Below are 24771 nucleotides of genomic sequence, written 5' to 3' on the forward strand. Positions count from 1 at the left end.
TCCCTGCATATTCAAGTTTTTGTTTCAACTGAGCTCATAACTGTGTTTCAATGAGCTGTCTTGACAAAATCGAACAATTAAACCCTATTAAATCAACTGCGATTGCTTAACTTACGTACAAGTACACTTTTGTGAAATTCAATTTATTATTTTATACACAGTGTGTCATCTGCACCAGCAGTCCTTTTATCACTGACATGGTGCCTATTCACGACAGCAGCTTAGTCAACAGGAGGGCAAACTGATCCTAGATCGGTTTCTTTAACTTCTGTTTCCGCTCCAACACCTGGGACCTTTTCCTGACTCATGTAGAAGTCGTCACTCAAATCCCGCCTCCTCCCGCAACACGGACCAATGCGAATCCAGCAATCGCAATAAGCAAACCAATGAAAATACGAGTTGTAGACAGTTCACACATGCCCGCTGAATTGGGACTGGTACAGCGTTTTGTGCTTCCTAAAGATGGCGTCTGTTTCGACGTCGTCCGAAAGCAAGAGAAAATTAGAAACAGACGAAGAAAACGGTGGCGATGGCGGAGGTGAAGACGAATGGGTCGGACCGTTGCCCAGTGAAGCTGCGGCGCAGTCAAAGAAAAGAAAAGGTAAGATTTTGACACACTGAGTGAGTGAGTGCGCGCGCCTGCTGAGAATTTATTTAGCTAACTTAACTAGCTCGCTGCTGCTGACTTTTCCAACTCTATAGAGAATTAAAATGGAGACGCATAGGGAGCTGATGTAATGTGATTTTGGTGTTGTTTCTGTCCCCTCGCCCCGCAGTACTGGAGTTCGAGCGCGTGTACCTGGACAACCTGCCGTGCGCGGCCATGTACGAACGGAGCTACATGCACAGGGACGTGATCACGCACATCGCGTGCTCCAGCAGGTGGTCCCGCTTCGCGCCTCCAGCCCTTATAGCGCCGTCAACGTCATCGTCCCACTGCGGCTTAACGGCAGATTTAGCTGCAGACGCGGTGTTGTGGTAAAGGACGTGGCGTTCTATCCTGAAGGTTGTCGGTTCGGGTCCCACTCCGCTAGTCTTCTCTGTGAAGATTCCAGAACAAAATCCTCTGCTGTATAAATAGGCCCAGGACTGTGTTTCTCCTCGCTGAGAAGTGTCAGCTTGTTACATAATAAGATCTGCTGTCTTTTGACACATTTTACATTTGCATGACACTTTTCTCCAGTGACTTACAATGTTAAGGTCACAATTATTACATGTTTACAATCATTTACCCAATAATACAGCTGGCTAATTTTTACTGGAGCAATTTAGGGTAGTACCTTACTCAAGGGTACTACAGCCGGAGATCGAACCTGCGACCTTTGGGTCCAAAGACAGTAGCTCTAACCGCTATGCTACCAGCTGTCCCTACTTTTACATCATGGTGACCTTCATATGACGTGTGATTGTTGCATTGTGTGGTCATGCTAATTTGCGTTATGTTGCTGTGGATCTCCCCCTCAATTCACAGGACTGACTTTATAATCACTGCCAGTCAGGACGGCCATGTGAAATTCTGGAAGAAGAAGGAGGATGAAGGGATAGAGTTTGTGAAACACTTTCGTAGCCACCTAGGTGTGTGGACCTGTCCCCGTCATTTGTAAACATCAGTATAAAACCATGCTCGTGTTGAGTGATACCCGTAAAGAGAATTGCAGTATGTGGAAATCAGAATTTCTCAGCCTCACAAAAATACCATTAACTGCTGACGTCGGTGTTCCTGTCCTCTCCGTTAGGGGTGATCGAGTGTATTTCAGTCAGCGCAGAAGGAGCTCTTCTCTGCACTGTGGGGGATGACCAGGCCATGAAAGTGTTTGATGTTGTCAACTTTGACATGATCAATATGCTCAAGCTTGGGTAAGGAGTCTTGTTTGAGTTTGAGAAGTAAACACCTGAAAATGAATTAATGAATTGTTTCAAAACCCTTCAGAAAGTGATTTCCTGTTCATCTCTGTTTATGTTATTACTCAAGCCAGCATGACGTTCGGGGTCAGGTTCAGCATAACGTGTCACCTCTGGGCCCGGCTTTAGGAAGTAAGGTTTGTCCATATTAAAAACAAAGTGGTATTTGGGGTCTCAGGCTTCACCGTCTTCCGTTGCAGCTTTCATCCTGGCCAGTGTGAATGGATCTACAATCCAGGAGATGCCATATCCACAGTGGCCTGTTCTGAGAAGTCAACAGGGAAAATATTCGTTTATGATGGACGAGGGAATAACCAGCCACTACACGTGTTTGACAAAATGCACACCTCCCCCTTGTCCCAAATTTGCCTAAACCCGCGGTTTCGGGTCATTGTCTCTGCTGACAAGTCCGGTATGTTGGAGTACTGGACCGGTCTCCCAAATGAATTCAAGTTCCCTAAGCACATAGAGTGGGAATACAAGACGGACACAGACCTGTACGAGTTTGCCAAGTGCAAAACGTATCCCACCAGCCTCGCCTTCTCGCAGGATGGCAAAAAAATGGCCACCATTGCGTCTGACCGCAAAGTGAGGATTTTCCGCTTCCTGACTGGGAAACTGATGAGAGTGTTTGATGAGTCATTGACAGTAAGTTGCAGCTCAGTATTTGTACACTTCTTGTGTGGTTCTAGGTTAGTACACATTTATTGTAGTTAATAGGGATGTTAAAAATCTGAATTATTTATAACTGGGCTAAGGGACTGATCTTCAAGAACATCGGTATTGTTTCTTAACATTTAAAATAGTCTTTGTGTGAAATTCAAAAGCTTTTTTTGTTTTTCTCGTAGTTTCTTATTTTGGAAACTATAGGGAGACAGCTGGTAGTGTAGTGGTTAGAGCTGCTGCCTTTGGACTCAAAAATGGCAGGTTAAAATCTCACCTCTGGCTTGAACAAGGTACTTTACCCTAAATCGCTCCAGTTAAAAAGTACCCAGCTGTATAAATGGGTAAGTAATTGTAGGTAGATCAGCTTTGATCTACCTTAAGATGCTTTGGAGAAAAGCATAGAATAAATGTAAATATTTCACAGTCCTCCATTGTCTATTTTGATACTACCTACCACATTTTGGTGTGTATCATGGAGAAGTAATACAGGGTGTTTTAGATGTTTTTCATATCTTATATTAATTTGTGTCTCCCTTTTATGACTTTTCTAATGACAAAATTTGATATGATCTCACACTGTTTATGCCTCAAAGAACACTTAACTAAAGTTAATTACTTAAACTACAAGTTTAATTCAAATGTACACAAACTTAAGTGGTCATTTTTGGTTGAGACTTCATACTAAATACAAGTTTATGGACACATGGAAAAGTGTTCTTGCATTATTCAGTGAAATGATTTTCACAACTTGTTTGAAGTTTGTGTGTGTGCGCAAGTGTGGTTTTGAGTTGATTTTATTGATCTTAACGTTGGCTTACATTTATCTGTAGGGTTTGTGGTTGAATACTTGCTTAAGTCTCTTCAGTAAAATGGGTATTTGGGTAGAATGTAGCCCACTTGGTGCTGCTGATTCTCATCCATCACTTTGTTTTGGTCTTTGTCAGATGTTCACTGAGCTGCAGCAAATGAGACAGCAGCTTCCCGACATGGAATTTGGACGCAGGATGGCTGTGGAAAGGGAGCTGGAAAAGATGGACGGCATCCGACTGACAAACATAATCTTTGACGAGACAGGACATTTTGTTCTTTACGGAACCATGTTGGGCATCAAGGTCATTAATGTGGAGACCAACAGGTGATTGTTGGAAGTGAATATTTCACACAAACACATGCTGTTTCAGAAATTGTCAGATTTCTTCAGCCATTGCTCAGCCTAGTTTTTATTTCACATCCACTAAGTAGCTTTTGTCTGAACCAAACACTGGATGACTTTTACAGCGAACTGCAATTCTTTTCCATATAAACTCAATTAAAGGTGAAATCACACTGCTCTTGAGATATTTTAAAGACTAATTAGATAAATATGAGATCGGTATTAACTTGCCTGATGTTATATAAGATTATTTTTAAGGATACAACAGCCAAGAGTTGGTCATTTCTGTTGAGGAGGGGATAGTTTGATCGGTGGGTGGTGTGCATGGTTTGCTAACAACCCACCCCCACCGTACAGGTGCGTTCGGATCCTAGGAAAACAGGAGAACATTAGAGTGGTGCAACTGAGTCTGTTCCAGGGCATTGCCACGGCTGACAAAACTGCACCTACCATTGAGATGAAAGCCTCAGACAACCCCGCCTTGCAGAGGATAGAGCCTGACCCAACTATCTTCTGCACTGCCTTCAAGAAGAATCGCTTCTACATGGTAAGAACTTCCAGCAAGAACCAAATTTCTGGCCATTTCTTCATGTTGTGGGAAATTTTCTAAATATCCTACTGGTTACTCAAGTGTGGGAGGGTTAGCAAAGAAATCAAATAAGGCTAACGTTAATGGACTGTGTCCATAACTAGGTCTTTAAATTTACAAATTAGCCTGCATATTTTAAGTAAAGGGCTTTAAGTTTTTGCTGCATCTTTCTGTCACAGTTCACAAAGCGGGAACCTGAAGACACTAAGAGTGCTGATTCTGACAGGGACATCTTCAACGAGAAGCCCTCCAAGGAGGAGGTCATGGCAGCCACACAGGCTGAGGGCCCCAAAAGGGTGTCGGACAGTGCCATCATCCATACCACCATGGGGGACATTCATATCAAACTCTTCCCTGTGGAGTACGTAAACCCTAGAGGCTCTTGCTCTGTAAACCTGGTGTGGCTTTGAAAGTGACCACCATAAATTTGCTGCATTTCATTTTAAATGTTACATTAAGATCTCCGGCACTGGTGTATGTGCTGTTTGCCTTGCAAATTTTGTTTACTGCAAGTCTACTCCGCAGATGCCCAAAGACTGTGGAGAACTTCTGTGTTCATAGCAGAAATGGTTATTACAACAGCCACGTATTCCATCGTGTCATTAAGGTATGGCATTGCTGGTACATTTGGGTCTATTTAGCTGATGCTTTTTTCCAAAGCAACTTACAATGTTAAGGTGCCTACAATTATCCATTTATACGGGTGCATAAGTGCTTTACTCAAAGGTACTACCGCTAGAGGTCAGATTCAAACCTGCAAGCTTTGGGTCCAAAGGCAGCCTCAGCCTGAATTTGTGATATATGAAGTGTCTGTCCACAGTAGTGGACCCAACCCACGTTCCAGTGAAAGTTGTTAAATTACACAGTGCAATGTGCTAGATCAAGAGTGAGAATCCGTTAATCTGGAGGGAACTAGACTTTAAGGAAAATTATTCCTTAAATTTGTAAAAAAAAAAAAAAAAAAAAAAAAAAAAAAAAAACCAAATTAGTGGAAATGGATGGAGACAAACCACTGATCGTTCCAACTCTCTGCTTCTGCAGGGCTTCATGATACAGACGGGAGACCCCACTGGCACAGGAATGGGCGGGGAAAGCATCTGGGGTGGCGAATTTGAGGATGAGTTTCATGCTACGCTGAGGCATGATCGCCCATACACCGTCAGCATGGCCAATGCTGGGCCTAGCTCCAATGGCTCACAGTTCTTCATCACTGTTGTCCCAACTGTAAGAGCTCCCTTCTCAACTGCTGTAGTGTGAATGTGTGTGAATATTTTGTAGGTATGTAACTTGTACTCCATGAGTTGACTAGAAATGCTTGACTTAAATTAATCTGCTCCCCTACCCTTTTTTGTTTTACAGCCTTGGTTGGACAACAAGCACACAGTTTTTGGGAGGTGTACAAAAGGAATGGAAGTTGTCCAGAGGATTTCCAATGTCAAAGTCAATCCTAAAACAGACAAACCATATGAGGATGTTAGTATCATCAATATAACTGTAAAGTAATTAAAACTGCATTCTGGTCTGTTTGTACATCATGAGCATTTTCTTATTTTTAAAATAAAGTGACTTTTTAAGAAGGTGTAAATTTATTTTTTTTTGGATACGTTCTTTCTAAAGGTGTGGTGGTGGATGATGACAAGGATGTGTTGACCGTACAACTGACCGCATCCAAGATGCACAAGATCATGCAACATGCGCATTCATCAATTTGTATTTATTTAGCATAACACATTATACAAAAGCATGATGAAATTCACAAGTTACAAATGTATGTTTACTGTGCTTTCACATGTTGAGGTTATGCTAAAAACGTATTATTCACACAAGGACAACCGTAGGTAAAAGATGGAATCCAATGCATAAGGTTTCACATGCTCTTTTAAATAAGTAGTTAACTTTACATAGCATTTATGCTGAAAGAGGACAGTAAACAGTAAAACTGAATTCCTTTGAAACAACCAGAAGTGCTTCCTCTATACTGTAAGCTTATAAGTAGTACAGGTTGAGAAAAATTGCAAAAATGACCTAGTTCCTTGACCTCACTAAACAGAAAAGTTGTAATAACATGGGTTAGAAAGGAGCTGGTTTAAAAAAAAAAAAAAAAAACTAAAGCAGTTCATTCAACAGCAGTTCAGTAACATTGAGGAGACTAGTTTTAGGCAAATTTTAAATTCAGAAAAGTCCCAAAATTGGCAGCACAGCAGTTTGTCCATTTAACCTAAAATAAATCCTCAAATATGTATCACCAGTCTGCAGACCAGCATATCCAATGTACCAAGAACTTAACACACTCCTCAAAACAGGAGGTGGGGGGGGGAGGGGGGATGACGCACGGCCCATCAACTTTAACTCATCACAGCTTTGAGCTAGGTGCTTCAAATGTTGTCAATGGTTCCCACAGTTTTATATACAAACACATACTCAAGGCTTTTTCTGTACTGGTTCAATCTCCATGTACTTGCGCGCTGGAACACCAGTTTGACACCAAAAAGCTTGGTGAAGTAAAAACTTCAAACCTCTAACTAAACAAAATGCTTAATTTCACATACAGTCAAGACTTCCAAGTTACTGTACAAAATGATACTCTTTAATAAGAACCCTACAACATTCCGTGTCCGAGCAATGGCATATTTTAGTATATGGGTCATTGAGTTGCACTACATAAGAAGCTCATGCGGGAACTCCTTACACTGGACAGAATCAGAATGCCTTCAGGCACTTATTCCCAAGTTATTTTGAAAATATGAACAGGATCCAGAGGCCTCAAACCATAAAATGCTGCACATTCCAACACATTCTCAGGTGGTTAAGGTAATAACATCCTTTGCTGGCTAAAACTGAAGAACAATATTATCACTAAAATATTTTGGGCCAGGGAGCTTGGTTGATAATGGATTACCAGAAAGATAAGTACAGCATTCACAGGACACATTATTACGGAATACATCATACTGCAACAATGTGTTTAGTGTTAAAAAGGAAAAGCTTCATCCAATTTTTTTTTTTCCAAATTCATACAGAATAATAAGAACCTGACACCAAGCTACTCCACCAGACAAAGATCTAATAGTACAATTTAAATGTTAGAACTGGCAAATAGTAACTGGATATGCACTGGCAACAAACATGCAGAATGTCTGCTGTCTTTATTAACTTTATAGTTAACAGAGCAAGGTTAGAATAAAACGACAAACAAATTATATTCCTCCCAAAACACATAACCTTGTTGGTATATTTGTTATATTAATTTATACTTGATCCCTCTAGGTCAAATGGTGCTAAATTTCCACACTCCAGCATTTATATTGGTATTTCTCACCACAGAGGAACACTCATCCTTGGGAAATGTGATTATTAACAGCAATGCAGGGAGAATTAGAAGGTAAATGCAATGATGGGTCAGTCTTACTTGGGATGGAAGAGACTGGGGGGCTGGGCAAATGGGAGGGGTGAGAATGAGGCCTGGGCGGAGTCAGTGGGACAGTGGGTGGAGACAGCTGGATAGTCGACAGGGGTTAGGCCACATCCAGTACACCAGCAGCCACCAATTGCCTGGACAGCCAGTCCAGACCTTCGTGGAGGCCTGTTCCACTGCGGGCATCGCAGCCCTGGATGTGCCAGCTCCGTCCACAGCACAATTTGTGTAGACTCAGCAGCTCTGTCATCTCTTCCACCGAAAGCGCCCCGGGAACATCCTGTGTGTACAGGATGTATAAATATACAATTCACTTGGGTTTCACAGCAGTTGCTAGACAAACCATGTTCTAGCTTCATCGTTACACTGCAAGTTTTATGACCTTACTCCTTAAATTGCATTAAGATGAAAAATTTGAACAGTATTTCTCTATTGTCACTGATGGCATACATTTTTAAACATCTAGTCATCACTTTTCCTCATATGTCTACAGCATGCATCACGAGATTCGTAATGGACGAGTCTCCTTCCCCTCAATGCTGTTACCTGTTTGTTAGCAAAGATAAGCAAGAGGGCATCTCTGAGCTCCTTCTCTGTCAACAGTTTGGCCAACTCACTGTGGGCCTCCATCAGCCTGTCTCTGTGGCAGCTGTCAATCACAAACACCACAGCTGCAGACACAAAAAGACAAGAGTCAAGTTTCAGTATAACTGCATCAGCAGGGGGAAAAAAAAACTCCCGAACTGAGCAAGACTACTCTTACTGAGCTCGTCCGAACACGAACACTACGAATATCTGAAGAAAACACACATAATCACTGAACTTCACAGCAATCATTCTAATTATTTGGCTTCTTCGTTTCTGCCAAAAATACTATGAATTGAGCAGCATGCTATTGATTAGTTGGCATTTGGCTGTAATATCCACACAGAAGTTTGTGTCTATGGTACAAGAAATACCTTGTGTATTCAAGTAGTAATGTTTCCAGAGAGGTCTAAGCTTATGTTTGCCACCAACATCCCAGATGGTGAACTTCAGATTCTTATATTCCACCGTCTCCACATTAAAACCTGAAAGACAAAGAATATTTTATGTAGAAACAATACAACGTGCCCTTTCTGTGTAAATTCTGTCCGTTCTGAAAGAATTCCACGAGCAGCTGGAATAATTTTCCAGCTCAGTTCAACGATTTCTGATAAGGGGCATTACAGAGATGGTGTGACAACAATACAAAGCACTACGCACCATAGAAGCACTGAAAGCAAGTTTATCTTATTTAACATTTCTTTATACACGTCACTACTACGCTTAAAGGTTAAAAAGTGAATAACGCAGAGAAGCCTTTCACATCGGGCAGCAGAATGCTATGAATTTACCTATGGTCGGAATGGGCTGCATGAACTCATCCTGTTTCAGCTTGAAGAGAATGGTCGTTTTCCCAGCTCCGTCGAGACCCAACGTTACTACACGTATCTCCATCTTCGGCCCGATGTGAACTCTGTTGTCCTGAAATCAGAATCAACAAAATATAAATATAGCAGAGCTGAAATTCACGTACAACAGAACACATTCACCTCAAGGCTGCATTTAATTTGAAATGAGAATTAAAGTAAAACCCTTTCTCCCCCATCCTATCATATTTGTGGCCACGTGGGCGTGTTCGCCTTTTTTACCCCAAATATCTGAGTCTGCAGCCTGGTTTCTGCTATTCAGTTCGACTACAAGGGAGCCAAGAGCATCCCAGAAGCATCCCGTACTTTTGTGAAGGTGACCGGGATCCCGGCGTCCAGCTGGATGTGGTCGGCCAGCTCGGTGAACTGCTGCTGTTGCTTCTGCAGGGTTTCTAGGAGCCTGGTGATCTCCTGCTTCGCCAGCACCACACGGCAATCATCCTACAAGGAGCAACACCACACAGGTGATTGCAGCTTACCATGGGCTCTCGGTGTAAAACTAATTGTGCAAGTGAAGACAAGAATGAGCCTGCAAATGAACAAGCTTTGGTGACCTGCATATGAAAACAGTGGTCAAGCAGAATTTCTTTGTTGAAGGGAAGCTTCCAGTTGATGGTAAATGAGAAGCTTTCAAGAAATTTGATACATGAAGAGTGCATTTTTGTGAATTTTAAATTCTACGAAAATTTATTCATCATGCGTAAGTACTGCAGCATCCCAGTGCAGTCATGCTCACAATGTGTACCTACTGCAGTGATAATCATAATGAAGTGCATTTCTGATACAGGGATAATGTTACAATGAAACAGCAGTCACCATGCATGACTGCTGCGCTTATCATCGTAAGTAGGACAGTAAGGGGGCTCAGGGTGCCTACTGATGCCATACCTGCTGTAATGTCTTCTCGCAGTGCAGGCAGGCGGTGGACACCTGGGACAGCAGGATGGTCATATCCTCCTGCTGCTGGCGCAACCAGATCAGCCTTTCACGCACGTGAGCATCCACCACACTCAGTGCCATCTCCTCCTGGCGACACAGCGTCTCGTGCAGATCGGCGAAGTAGGCCCGGACGCAGGAGCGGGCACTCTCCGCTGTGCCTGGTACCTGGGGCCGGGACGTGGGAGGGAGGGTTACTCAGTCCGCTAGTACTCTAACAGACGGTAAGAGCAACAGCTTTAACTGGTATGAATTACACACTTGGCACTCACAACATTTATGCTTAGCAGATGGACTCAAATCCATACAATTAGTTTTACAATACAGTCATTTAATACACACTAATCCCTAAAAAGAGGTGGACCAACATTTTTTTGTACTGTCTGTATTCATAATCATTCCATATACACTTACAGAAAAAAAGCAAGTTTACAAAAGCTATTTAATTCAAAACAGCAAACACATTTAAAGCAACACTTTTTTTTCATAACCGTAATCACTGACAGGATTATTTGTCTCAGTGTATTATTTCAGGCGCACTGTGTATAACTACTTAGCCCCAAAAAGCCTGTTCAGTTTGCACTGCCACACCCACATGGCTCTCGTATTCCAAAACAAATGTCAGGTCCAGTTAGCTCCTGATGCATGTGTGTCACTGGGATTGCTCATCCACGAGATCAAACTCACATGCTCCGTGTGAGCCATGCCAAAGCTGTCCTCCACGATTTGCTCCCCACCCTCGATCTGCTGTACAATGCCCACCAGCTTGCGGGAGTATTCAGAGACCTCTTCTGTGAACGTGCGGATGCAGTGCGCCATGTCCAGGATGGAGGCTCGGATCTGGTTGGCTTCAGTCTCGAGCACAGCATGCTGGGACAGGAGTGGGAACACAAAATACCCTCAGCCTGGAGAAGGGCTGGATGAAATCTTCAGTTGTGTTCTCCGTATAATAAATTATGGCATAACTAACTAAGGTAGCCAAGAGTAGTGAAATTAAGGTCAGATCCCAATATCAGTTGTGTACATGCACTACATGAACTCGCGACAGAGAAGCTAAGTTTATTTACACGAATGAGAATCAATGCTAAACTAAACCAGAGACCAGCGCTGCCGCTGACCTTGTGTCCCTGGTGCTTGCCGTACTCCTTGCACACGCAGCACATGAGTGGCCCCGGCTGGCAGGCATCTTCCAGGCACACAAACTCGATGGCGTGCACCTGGTGCTGGGGGCACAGCGTCTTCTCGTGGGGCTTATCGGCCAAGGGCACACGTCGATGCTTAGCCAGGGTGCGGGTAGAGTGCGTAAGCTGCGAACAGCCGGCGCAGAGGTGGGTGGCACACACTGTGCAGTACACAGAGGCCGTGTGACTCTCGTCCTCATCGCAGCGAACGATGCGCTGCCAGAAGGAGAGAGCGAGAGAGAGAGAAAAGGGGGGGGGATTGGCGACGTGGCAAATGTGCGATGGCTGGTACTGTAATGGAAACGTATTTCATAACTACAGCACCGGTTAGAAAAACATTACCCGTCCCTAAAACACCACTCCCCAACCCCCGCCCAGACAATTTTTTTTCCAGTCCTCTCCACAGCCAGACTGAGGACAAAAGTTCTTGTGTCATACCTCTCCTACCCCACCGAGGGCATCCTCAGACATGCCTGACTGGTTGGAGGCCCCATTCTGCAGCCTCTCCAGTAGCTCCAGCAGGGCAAAGTTCTTTTTCAGCCCCCAAACTCCAGAGTCCCCTGCCAACACACCGAAGAAAAACACTCAAGTCAAAGCCCTGTGAGCAGTCACATCTTCAATAGAGTCCAGGCTTCTGGGCCGCAGTTTATCAGAGTGAAACTCCACCAGCGTACCAGCAAGGGTCAGACAATGCTTAAGGGTAAATGTTATACATGGTACAGCAAAAACCTTCTCAAACTGGCTGTGTTGTGGCACTGCTAAAAAGCTGAACTTCCGAGCACGTGTGAGCTTGAAACTACAGAAGCGTCACAGCAGCCAGTCGTACAACTTGTTCGCTGTGCCACGTATGTCAACCCTACCATCGCTTAAAGTCAAAATGCAATTTAGGGAGCATATATCACTATTATCTAATCTGACCTAAATGGCCCAGGAAGCAACCACATAAATAACTAGTCATTACCATGGCTTTCGTGGCTGTTTGAGGTCAATATAAACAGTAGTATGCAGCCACGTGGAAGACAAGAAGCAAATAAACTTGAATTATGTGTTATACAAACTTGAATAATGAGGTGTTTGACCTTTCCTGGACAACAAAAATGGCAAAACAAAACACTTAACACGTGACAGAAAAAAAAAAAAAAATCTGAAATCTGGATTCCAAAAGTGTGGCTGCTTGTTAAAAGTCTACATTTTTCCATTCATGTTTTGCGAAAGAGCATCATACACATGAGTGACACTTTAAACCAACATAACACACATTGAGGTCGACTTCCCCTATGTGATTAAGGTTATTCTTGCACTATCCACAAACCCTGCAGCTGAGCCTGGCAGTCCCAGCCCCAGGGGAGCTCCTCCAAAGTACTTTACTGAAACACACAATCTAAATGGAGTTGCATCTGTAAACACAACGCATCACAGCATGGATGCTTTACTGCCACGTGACTCCCTTCTGCCACTTAACTAGCAGGAGTTTCAAGTTGCACAAGGTAATGAATTTATTCTCAGAATATGCTTTGAATATATTTCACTGGCACTTTTCATAGACGGCTTGGTGGCACAGCAAGTAGCGCTGCTGTTTCACAGCGCCTGGGTGGTGTGAGAGGATGTGGGTTCAATCCCTGCTCAGTCTGTGTGCATTTTGCATGTTCCCCCCGTGTCTGTGTGGGTTTTCTCCGGGTGCTCTGGTTTCCTCCCACAGTCCAAAGACATGCTGTTCAGGTTCATAGTGTGTGAGTGACAGAGAGAGTATGTTCCACTGATGTATGGATGAGTGACCCAGTGTAAGTAGTGTATCTAGCAGCGTAAGTCACCGCAGTGAATAAGGTGTGTGGGCTGATAACACTATATAGAGTACATTGGAAGCTGCTTTGGAGAAAAGTGCTTGCCAAGTAAATAAATGTAAATGTAGCCAACACATTTACATAAAGTGATATGGCAGGGGCACGCCGCAGAGACATGCCTGTTCACATGTGGAGCGGAAAGGACAGAGAAAAGCTGTGGCGAAAAGGGACGAGAGGAGTTCGCCGGCCTCACCGAGCTCGGTGACCTGTCTGTCGAAGGGGCAGCGCACAGCCCGGCCGTGGAGCGGCAGCCGAGTCAGGCAGTCGTGGCACACCGTGTGACCGCACAGCAGCAACCTGGGCACCTTGTCTCCTTGCAGAGAGAAGACGTCTTCACACACTCCGCATTCGAGCACCTGAAAACACACATGCTTACAATACACTTACACGGTTCTGGGTCTGTTTTCACAGTCGCCATTTTTTTTTGTTGGATGAGATTCCTCCCCCCCTCCCAAAAAAGCTGGGACTGGCTCTACGAAGACTAAACAAGTGTGGATTGCTGTACTTTAGACGTTGTACGACTTGGAGAGCACAAAATTTCCTCACGAAAACACTTATTTAAGAAGCCCTGATGGCTAGCGAGGTTTCCTGAGGCTCGGTCAGCGTCAGGAGGAACGAGAGAGCACCGGTGTTTCTCAACGGACGTAATTTAAACCACAGCGAAACCAACACACCGGAGCTACGCCAGTGCAAACCTTTTCACGTTTAACAAACCACTAGAATTCTTATTGTGAAATATCATTAGAAACAAGGATTTTGCAGAGGTTGAAGAGTGATTTTTTTTTTTTGGTACTGCGGCTAATCACAGTCACCTTGACGTGAGGTAAATAACCCTGCATCAGGGCCCCTGAGAGACAAGGACAAGCCAGACTGGGACACAAACTGTTAAAGGTAAACAAGGTGGCAAAGAATGACTTGTTGTGTCAGTAACTGGAAGGTTTCCCAGAAACCAGATAAGTGCACTGCACTGTCTAGCTAGATATACGGCCGTTGAAGAAACACTTCCAGCCTGGTTGGAAAAGCGTTTCTTTACGTGTGTGTGCACTACTACTAACTATAGACTAGTGAACAGAAATATTGTAGTGCATTTTTATGCAATAAGACCAAAAAAAAATCAATCCTGGTAAGGAAGAATATGCACACCTTTATTATTTTTTATTACTGCACACGCTGGTCAAGGAAATACACGTAAGAAGGGAGAAAAGTTCTCTGTCGCGCCGCGACTCAGCTCTGCGCAGCTACAGCGCACACACCTAATCTCACCACCGCACTCACTGCCTTATTACTCGTTTCGCGCTGTGATACGTCAGCTTTGTAACGTCCCTTCAACGTGCACGAGACACCGATTTAAGCAGAGAGAAGAGGGCAAAGCGTGGGAAGAAAGCGCGGCTCTGCTTCGGCTCGCGCCTCCACATCCGGCCGCACGCCGGGACTCCCGCCCGTGCCTCGCGCACACCCCAGCGACCCTTCGTATCGACGAAGGAGCAGTGCCTCCGGGCGCACAGCGGGGTCTCTGCCGCGCCACACCGGTCCCAACCATGTTACTGCTGGCGAGCTGACTGACTAGACAGTCTATGTTCATGAAATCTCTCACGAGCGGTGCGTTGCGAGACGTTTCTAGAGGAGAGATGAGCCGCTTCAATAAAAGCGAGCGGACCGCGGGGCGGCTGTGTTTTAAATATCAGTAGTACTGTCACTGTGGCAGTCGTGGGCTATATGTCTTTGCCCCCCGGCTGGACATCAGCCCCGGCAGCACTCTTGTCACACCACGCACACTCCTCCCTTTCAGTCACACACCTTGACCGCGCTCCCCGCCGCCGATCGGCCGTGTCGGACGCAGGAGTCCATGGCTCCGCCGGCCCCCGGCTTGTTTACCCCTGCCGCCGCGGCCATCCTGGGGCGATACCACCGGGCCGGCCGCAGGACCTGCAGGAGGGTAGAGCGACCACCGCCGACCGAGCCTGGGCTCGTTTTCTCCGCGTCGAACCCCTCAAATGCGCCGAAGTGTATTTTTAGAAAATTTTAAAAACCTCAGGTGCTTGTAAAACTCAAGGAAAGGTATTATTTTAACTACAACTATATCACGGACATGTAGCATCTTTCCCTCTCTCAATCTTAAAATGGTTCATTCCACAGTCGCTTCCGCCGCATCCCTGCTGTCAAGAGTCCCCGCACCTGCGCATTAACGGCCCGCCAAAGCCGCTGCTGTTGGGTCGAAACAGAAGAACAGCGGTCACTGTGTGTGACAGAGCAACGGGGGACCGCGCGTCCGCCCCGCGCTTCTCATTCTCTTTATATAACCTGACTCCTAATAATCTCTGATGTTCATAAATGAGATATGAAAACACTTTGTTGAATCCACGTCTTTTAGCAATAATAATAATAATGAAATAAAACTTGTTTTCCTTATGGACATTTAATTAACATAATTGTAAAAATTGCCACGGCTTTCAAACGAACGGCAGAGTGGCGGTTTTTAATATGACTTAGTACTGACTAATGAAACAGTGACGTGAACGGATTTACGTTCATTCACATACAGCTGACGCGTTTCTCAAGCGATACCGGTTTGTAGAGGTAGGATTTTTTACTGCAGTAATTAATTTCGGATAAGCACCTTGTTGAAGGATACTGCAGCCAGCTGGAGGTGAGATGCGAACCTAGGATCTTAGGTTGAACAGCAGCAGCTCGTGCCACTACCAGCAATTAGAATCACTATCATTAACATACTGAGTCCTTAATTTTCATATATGTGGATTCAGTTTTAACAACCTAATTCAGATATTTAACAAAATCAAGAGGAAAATAATTTTGAATAGATTTCGATTAATTTAAAGTAATGAAGAAATGAACGTGCACACCAATTTCCCCTGAGGTCTGCAATTATTTTTTTATTAGATCACGTGCAGTGAAGATATTTACGTGACCTATTGTCACCAAACATTTTGGTCATATATTAGTTGAAATGTCTTTGTTGGCTAAAGAAAAAAGCGTGTTCCTTACTTTATAACAGCAGAGTACACACACGTTTTCAGGGATAATAATGTATTCTGCCTTGTCTAATACCAATACTGTATTTCCTTTTTGGGGAATACATCCAATACTACATTGACTACTCCTTTTTCGGTCAAACCGCAATTTGAATTTAGAAAAAAAGATACAATTTTTCCAATTTTCCCCAAAAAACGCATCTTTTGTGTTCCCGAGTGTACCCGATTCTAACAGCGGCTGCAAGAAGAAGCACACGGTTACCATGGAAACCAAAGCGGAGCGAAGTTTAAAGAGACAGAAACGTTGCACATGCTAATGAGATGAGCGAGTCGACAACCGACAAAGGTGTAGAGAATACGTATTCTTATTTCCAGAATTGAAAAAATAATGCATGTAAGTTGAATCAAGTTGCAAACTTTTGATCCCAGTTGTGTTATTAAGTTGCGAAACAACTGAATGAATGAATGAATAAATGAATGAATGAGCTTTATTGCCAAATATGTTTACACATACAAGGAATTCGTCTTGGTGACAGGAACTTCCACAGCACAGACAGAATGACAGTGACAAGACACAGATAATAAAAGTAGAGTGGGCTAATAAAAGATACAAAAAAATATATAGAGTATAAAGTACACAATATACAAAATAGACACTAGACATTATATGTTTGTATAGGTATCTTATATAAAATGCAAGGGAAGTTAAATAAGAGATATGTGAAAAACAAATTTGAGTGTAAATAGTTTTATTGCACCAGTTTTGCATCAACTATATATATGGTACGAAAGAAATAATCTTTAAATGTGACGTCACTCTCTGAAAAGAGCACAATGAACTAAATTCTCACACGTTTATTTTAACACCAGCCGTGCAGAGTACTGTATGTACAGTGTTATTCTGCAACTTCATCAACCGCTTGTTATTGCAAGACTTTTCTGCTCTTGGACAGCAGATGGCAGTAGAGAGTTCCCTCCTGTTGTATAGAAGAGCGCGTATTACCTGCTCCAGAGCAGCAGGTGGTAGTAGTACCCCGGTGTAAATGAAACTCGCCGCAGGTACATAACGAAAGCACTCGGTTTGTCCTTTCCTGCTTCCCGTAGCCTATGACTTGCTGGTGAAAGGTGAAAGGTGAAAGTAGCATAGTAAGGAAAGATGGACGTCAATCAAGCAAAACAAGAGCACCTTCTTGCATTAAAAGGTACTTATTTATTATAATTTCTACGTTTCGACGGTAGTTTGGAGAAAACATGTGGTGACTAAATAACGAAAGGATCGTCATTGTAATTGATTACATGAAAAGTTAACTGTTTAATATGATATAGCCTAACATATTATGATTAGCCTAGCATGCCGAAGAAAGCTACACCAAAACATGATGATAAATTGTAAAAATGTGAGCAGAAACATGCTATAAATTATAAGACTGAAAACGTGTTGTCTTCCTAAGCAACTGAAAGGTTTGCCGCATGATGTGGTCGCCTGACCGGACAGCTTTTTTCTGCTTCATCACATCATCATGTGTCATTCATTGGTGGTTGTGTATCCATTGGATTGGTATTATTATTATTATTTTTATTATTTGTTGTCGTTATTATTAACATATTAAACCTTTATTTCCTTCCATTGTGATTGTCCAAGGCAGCTTACAGTGTTGATATTCAGCTTTAACATGATTTGCTCAGCTTTACTTTGATTTATAGACTCACTCTATAGAGCACAGTTTTTTTTTTTTTACAATATAAAATGTACAATTTACATTAATATTTACTCATTTAGCAGGTGCTTCTCTCTAGTGACATACAATTCAGCAAGGGTACTACAGCAGGAACCACTCCACCACCTTCTGCCTTGAATGATCAAATTTTAATGCTGTATTGCAAGAAATGCCTCCAGGATGAATTTTCATGGGAAAGTCATCAAACTAACAGATTTTGTTTTTATGTCTTGCAGTGATGCGGCTTACGAAGCCAACACTTTTTACTAATATGCCAGTGACTTGTGAGGACGGAGATCTTCCTGGTTAGTTTTTGATTTTTAAATATTTTTTGTTTATACAAAGTGACTTTTACAGCTTACTGTTTTACAGGTTTTGTATACTTGTTTTTTATGCATGATGCCACCTTCCTAGAGCATGATTTCCTCTCAGGGTTTAAACCAAAATTAATTCCTCCTTATAGAGTATCTAATGTCCTGTTTTTCCACTGTTGACTGTAATTCTTCAGAAGCTTCCACTTTTAATAGTTTATACGTTTTCCTGGATAGATATGTGTAGCTTTTTTTATACATCTAACCAAACTTACCACAGTCAATTTAAGTAAGTCTGATGTATATATCAACAGAAATCAAACTGGAGGACTGAAGATTAAATATTTTAGCATTATTATTAAGAATTAGAAAGCAACAGAAATTACAGTCAGACTTCACTTTATAATAGTTTCTTTGTGGACAAAAGAAGACAAAATGTAGCTAATACTTTTTATTACGAAATGGTACTAGTTATGGGCTCTCTGTGCCAAAACAATGCAGGAGTGACTGTGCTCCCATATTTAGTCAAACGTATGGCAGGTTGATTTATAGTGTTTGTTTTCTTCATACCGAGACCCTTCAGGGTATGGTGTGAATACTGCATTGGTAGCTGGAATTTGTAGAGACAGTAAATCCCTGTTACACTTTTGAGTAGGATCACTATTTATTTAGGTGTTGAAGAATGCCATTGTGCAGTCAAGCCGTTTAAAACATTGAATAATTTTAGTGATGCATTTAATCTGTTAGCACATATCTTTCAGTTCATTTCATCTAAAATTAAAATAGTTGGGTCATAGATTTATATGTGGTTATCGATACTGCTGATATGTGGTCATTAAATCTTAGGTGTTTAGAGAACTAAGTTTAGTAGTGCTGTTGAACGTTAAAGAAATCATAAGACTGTTTTTGTAGATTTAGTGTCAGTTTTCATGTTACTACTTTTTGCTTAATGTTCTTTCATTTTCAGCCTAATTGGACAGTGGCCGCTGTGGTGTCAGCATCTGATACTTATTTGATGTTTTCATTAGGGGATTTGTTCAGCCGACTTATGAAGGAGGACCCGTCCACTGTTAAAGGAGCTGAGACACTAATGCTTGGAGAAATGCTAACACTTCCACAGAACTTTGGGTATGACCATTCATGCTTATTTCTGTGACTGCAAGTTTCAGGCAGGGAAATATCTGTACCCCTCCGCAGACATGTTCAAGATGGGAAGCCTTTGATTTGATGCTGCTCAACTGCAAGGAGGAACTCCATGCTTCTCTTCAGTAGATACACACCATTGCATCAGCTCGAGAACAAGATCAGATGAACATACTTTGGTGACAAAGCAGTGTTGTCCTGTGTCAATTTAGTGCAGTACTTAGACCTTATGAGGAAGTAATAGTTCTTTATGGCTCGTGTTCCTTGGTTGTTATATCTGTCTAGTGGAACACACTAGAAGTTCTTTCACTCCACATGTTATCCTTAAAAAAGTTTAAGTATTTGACTTGTGAGGTGATTCCTTGTACGTGTATTCATATGCTGAATGTGGATGCATTGTCTTCTTTTTGTGAAGTAATATCTTTCTGGGGGAGACCTTCTCCAGTTACATCAGTGTGCACAATGACAGCTCTCAGGTAGTCAAGGACATCCTTGTAAAGGTAAATAGGTATCCTGTATTCACTACTTCACTCGTCATTGGTGGGTGTGTTTTGTTTGTGGTGCTGAAGATAAGACACTCAGACAGCATGAGCAAAATACACTCTGTCCTACAGGCAGACCTACAGACAAGCTCACAGCGCCTAAACCTCTCTGCGTCCAACTCGGCTGTGGCAGAGCTCAAACCAGAATGCTGCATCGATGATGTCATCCACCATGAAGTCAAGGAGATAGGAACACACATGTATTTTCGCTGCCTTTTTTTTTTCCATTGCATTATTTTTTGTTTTGATCTGCATGCTACATATCTGAGTTAATGTGCACTGACCAGTTTATTATCTGTGTAGATGTAAGTCTGTTCTAAAACATGCTGAAGGGTACAAAAGGTTTTGAGACCTTATACATCGTGGAAATTTCTAGAATAGTTGGACAACTGAGCCCAGTGGTCTTGTTTGCTCGTTGCAGTTTGGTATGTGCTGTCAGTTACACTACTCAGACAGGGGAGAAGCTGTACTTCAGAAAATTCTTCAAATTCCAGGTGAGTCTGTTGCTCTGCAACCTTTTTTTCTTCTTTGTTATTATTCATTGTTTCTCCCGTTCCTCATGCTCAAAATATTTAGCAAGTCTGTGGCAGGCTGGAAAGCAATTAGTGCTGGAGCTCCAAGTTCGACATAGGGAGTGTTTAGTGTTTCTCCTCATCCGAAGAGGCTTCCATCTTTTTGCATCTGAAGCAGCCCTACTACGGTTTCTTCACTCCTCTGTTAGACACTGCTACTTTGAGGATTCGGGATCTGGTTGTCAGGAAAGCGGATTCAGTTACAGTTATTTGGACTGATGGCAGAGCTGATGGAGAAGACACCATTTAGCTTGCACTCTTTTCTTAACCAGGTGCTCAAGCCCCTTGACGTGAAGACCAAGTTCTACAATGCCGAGGTACGGTGCTACCGAAGGTCATTGTCCTCTTATGATTTCCGTTTTTTTGCATTACAAACTTTGCTACATAAGTAAATTTTCTTTAAATAATTTAGAGAAGATAGTTATTACTTGTACCGAGTTCTTGTTATCAAAATTCAAACTGCTTCTTGTTTACGTTTTCATTTTTTTTTCTTCAGTTTTTGTGTGAATTTCAAACATTCACCATGCAGACTCTCATTTCTGAAATATCTCATAAACTGATAATCCTGAAGTCACATTTTTGCTTATCAAAGAAACTTGTGCCTTTTAAATGTATAAAGCATTTTCCTTTACAGTGGTTGAAACTTGGCCAGGCTTTTATTTATTGTAGTTTTCATAATACTATAACCTACTCTTTTCATTTTTGTATGCTTAGTAGTTGTTTTCAGCTGCATTTAGTTAGCCAGAAAATAAAGATGCAGTGTCATTGTCTACCTAGCACCTAACCTTCCATTTTTCTAATTTTTCTTTTGTGTTTATTTTCTCCATTAGAGTGACCTCAGTTCTGTGGTAATTTCTTTTCCTTTTCTTTGCCAAACACTCTTTGCTTTTCAAAAATCCTTTGTTGCAGCGTAACTTTCTCTTCAGAGCCACTGAAGCTGAACATGGGGGGAGAAATAATGAAAAAGCATTCTGGGGAGAACAGTCCACTCATTGTCCCTCCTTCAGATGGATTCCTCACCGCCTCCGTTCCTCACCAAGGGAACAGGAGAACCATTCGGCTTGTCTGTGACAGTGTCATATAATGCTTTTTCATTATTCTGCCGTTGCTCCCCTTTGCCCTCAATGCTTGCTTACTTTTGCTGACATGGGCCTCACACAGGACATGCAATCGGGAGGTGGGGAACACTGGTGCTGCTGAGACCTGAAAGTGATTTTTGAGTGTCTGGGAAGATGTATTTGGGCAGAGGGACAGTTAATCAACCACTCGCAGAGTTGAAATGTCATAACTGAGGGTGTTTCTATCGCCTTCAGCCAAATGCCAAAGAAGATTTACAAATATATTATTCATCAAATGAATGAATGTAACTGGGAACATGCTTATTTTAAAATAATTTCAATAATATACATTTTTTCTAGTTTTCTTAATGGAAATGAATGTTTTGAATGTGAAGCTCTCATTTATAAATATAAAATGTTGATTAGTTCTCAAAAAAGCTATAGAACTTTAGACCCAGAGAAATTTGAAAGGAATTGTTTATTTGATTTCTGAACAATTTCTGCATGTGAAAGTTTGACAGGAGTTTTAAATCCAACGATGATGCAAATTTAGCCAAATTTTACTGTGGTTCTTTTGCTGGTTACCCAGTTTAAATTGCAGGCATGAACTAATCACAACTTTCCTTCTGTCACATTTGGAATACTAATCCATAGTTTAAACTGAGCAGTAATTATTTAATTAGATAACTGATTTGTTCTGATGGCTATAAGCCTTCTAAGAAGATATGGTGTTATGTTTTTATATGCAATTGGGAAATGAAATCGCATGCATATGTATCCAAAACTGGAGTGTCTAGAAGCTGTTGATTACTCTTGGCCTGCTCCTGCTCTAAAAAATGCCTTGCAGTTTCGTAATAATCTAAAGTAGAACATTTCTCATTGCCCATGTTGTCAGTTACTGTTCATACCTAATGTTTCAGTGGTCTAATTTCATAATTACTGCTCAGATAACATGAAAACAAAAATGAAATGGAAAAACTAGTTCTACACTACCCAGTGAGACCTTCCTAAGTGCTGCAAACTCTGTGGGTACTTGACTGTGCAATGTGTCCCTGCAGACGGATGAAGTCTTCCTGGAAGCCCAGATCCAGAACATCACCAGTTCACCAATGTTCATGGAGAAGGTGTCCCTGGAGCCCTCCTTGATGTATAATGTCTCAGAGCTCAACACCGTAACCTCGGGGGAACGGGGGTAAAGTCATATTTACCCTCACACTGCAGGCACAAGCATATTCTAAGAGTCAAATTCATTTGGCTTCTTTAATGTTTAGAGTCAGCTGGTATCATAGTGGTTAGAACTGCTACCTTTGGACCGGAAGGTCACTGGTTCAGCTCCCACCTCCATCTGTAGTACGCATGAACAGGATACCATAAATTGCTCCAGTGAAATTACCCAGCTGTATATATGGGTAAATACTGTAATTGTAAGTAGCTTAACATTGTAACTCACTTTGGAGAAAAGCATAAGCTAAATGAAATAATGGAAATAAGGGAACATCATTGTATTGAGGATAAAACACAGACTGCATATATAAACAAAGGAAATTACTTTAGTCAGATCTTGAAGTTGCATTAAAAACAATTCAAGTCCTCACAGAGCTGAAAAGCAGGCAGTGGTGACATATTTAATCATGGGAGACCTTGTGTAGACAAAGTTCATTTCTTGTATCCCCATTTCTGGTTCATGAGACTTCATGGAAAGGGCTACACGGCACTTAGTGCAAACACCTAATACCTCTACGGTATAATATGAGTACTACACACATTTTCGGATAGTTTTGTATTTTATTTGAGGTTGATGTGGAATTGGTACTGGAGTGGTAGAGGGTAACACTTGGTTTGTTCATGCCAAGGGAGTCCACATTTGGGAAGATGTCATACTTGCAGCCCATGGACACACGCCAGTACCTCTACTGCCTTAAGCCGAAACCAGAATTTGCCGAGAAGGCCGGTGTCATCAAGGGGGTCACTGTCATCGGCAAACTGGACATTGTATGGAAGACAAACTTAGGAGAGAGAGGTCGGCTCCAGACAAGCCAGCTCCAGAGAATGGTAAAGTGCCACACTGCTTTGCATTGTGGGTATTGCTCCTGAAGCCAATAAAAGCATGTAAACTGGGAGCAGGACTTAAATTTTAGGATGTTTGCGTCAACATGACTTCTTACTAATTTAAAAGTGTTTTTTCTGTTCAAGGCTCCTGGTTATGGAGATGTGAGGCTTTCTCTTGAGTCCATCCCAGACACAGTCAATTTAGAAGAACCCTTTGATATCACCTGTAAAATCACTAACTGCAGGTAACCAAACAGGTTTTCTCATTTCTGGCATACAGCTGGGTATTGTCAGTGGCACTACCCTCTCACTGCTCTCTCCTTGCTACCTAGCAGTGAGAGGACCATGGACCTGGTGCTGGAGATGTGCAACACCAGCTCAATTCACTGGTGTGGCGTGTCGGGTCGACAGCTGGGCAAGCTGAGCCCCAGCTCCTCGCTCTTCCTCCCACTCAAGCTCCTCTGCTCTGTGCAAGGTCTCCAGGTGAGTGTTCTGAGTTTTGGGAGGCAGGGCTTTGAGAATGAAACTTTAATGTGGTCCTTGAAATGTGGTATGCTGCAGAAATTGGCTGTCTCCCATCGAACACAAATTTCAGACTTTCCAAGTGTAGTTTTGTTTCACTTGAACTGGAGAAAGAATGCAATTATTAAATTCAGTTATGATATGTACATGTTTTTTATTCAGATATGTAAACTGCCTGCTATAAAATGATCTGTATTTGTTGCATTTCAGAGTATATCCGGACTAAGGCTCACAGACACATTTTTAAAAAGAACATATGAATATGACGACATTGCACAAGTATGTGTGGTATGTCCATACAATGGCCTGGAGGACTAGGTAGACCTTAGACATGGCACTGTGCATTTCGAAGGACCAACTATTGAACACCTTCCCCCTTTTGATAACTCTTAAAGGTGATTGTGTTTTAAAAGGTTGAATGTTTTAATTGTAAAAAAAAAAAAAAAAGGGAAAAAAAAATACTGTAATTTTAAGTGTAAAATATTTGAATAAAGTCTTACTAATGGAAAACAGGACTTACTGCTATCTGTTAATCTTTTCAGGTGGTGACTGTTGTAAAGCTATCTATCCTCTGATGGAATATTAACAGATTATGAACTGTTTTGATCAGTAATTTACTGCCAGTTGGTTGGTGTCAGATTTTAAGCACCATGTGCTGAATACATTACGGTTTGACATTAGGTCTGGTTCTTGCTGCCATAGAGAGGTCTGTATGTTAATGTTTCCACTTTT

The 24771-nt window shown here is 42.2% G+C and overlaps 3 protein-coding genes across 7 annotated transcripts; 2 read left to right on the forward strand and 1 right to left on the reverse strand.

Moving 5' to 3' along the window:
- Positions 1-405: 405 nt before the first annotated feature.
- On the forward strand, positions 406-6416 carry ppwd1 (peptidylprolyl isomerase domain and WD repeat containing 1). Its single transcript, XM_018744880.2, has 11 exons — positions 406-601; positions 777-882; positions 1472-1575; positions 1737-1857; positions 2103-2550; positions 3513-3703; positions 4079-4268; positions 4490-4671; positions 4836-4917; positions 5352-5534; positions 5670-6416. Exons 1-11 carry the CDS (start codon positions 463-465, stop codon positions 5811-5813), a joined length of 1890 nt encoding a protein of 629 aa, XP_018600396.1. The 5' UTR covers positions 406-462; the 3' UTR covers positions 5814-6416.
- Positions 6417-6570: 154 nt separating this feature from the next.
- trim23 (tripartite motif containing 23) lies at positions 6571-15027 on the reverse strand. Its single transcript, XM_018744706.2, has 11 exons — positions 14932-15027; positions 13328-13490; positions 11732-11853; positions 11231-11509; positions 10800-10982; positions 10065-10280; positions 9483-9617; positions 9102-9231; positions 8685-8795; positions 8272-8396; positions 6571-8005 (listed from the first exon to the last, which is right to left on the reverse strand). The coding sequence occupies exons 1-11, from the start codon at positions 15025-15027 to the stop codon at positions 7826-7828; spliced, it is 1740 nt and encodes a 579-aa protein (XP_018600222.2). The 3' UTR covers positions 6571-7825.
- Positions 13623-24554, forward strand: trappc13 (trafficking protein particle complex subunit 13). 5 transcript variants are annotated; one of them, XM_029252743.1, is made up of 13 exons: positions 13623-14025; positions 18079-18147; positions 19182-19281; positions 19712-19796; positions 19911-20038; positions 20260-20332; positions 20683-20727; positions 21241-21258; positions 22527-22660; positions 23322-23520; positions 23662-23762; positions 23850-24000; positions 24250-24554. In XM_029252743.1, exons 2-13 carry the CDS (start codon positions 18081-18083, stop codon positions 24355-24357), a joined length of 1209 nt encoding a protein of 402 aa, XP_029108576.1. In that variant the 5' UTR covers positions 13623-14025; positions 18079-18080; the 3' UTR covers positions 24358-24554. The 5 variants fall into 5 exon arrangements, with proteins under 5 accessions (XP_029108576.1, XP_018600199.2, XP_018600200.2 ...); XM_018744683.2 differs by lacking the exon at positions 13623-14025 and adding an exon at positions 17251-17326; XM_018744684.2 differs by lacking the exon at positions 13623-14025 and adding an exon at positions 17251-17326 and having other exon boundaries at positions 23853-24000.
- The last annotated feature ends 217 nt before the right edge of the window (positions 24555-24771 follow it).

The sequence above is a fragment of the Scleropages formosus genome, chromosome 6 (genome assembly GCF_900964775.1).
Source record: "Scleropages formosus chromosome 6, fSclFor1.1, whole genome shotgun sequence".
Classification (NCBI taxonomy): Eukaryota; Metazoa; Chordata; class Actinopteri; order Osteoglossiformes; family Osteoglossidae; genus Scleropages; species Scleropages formosus.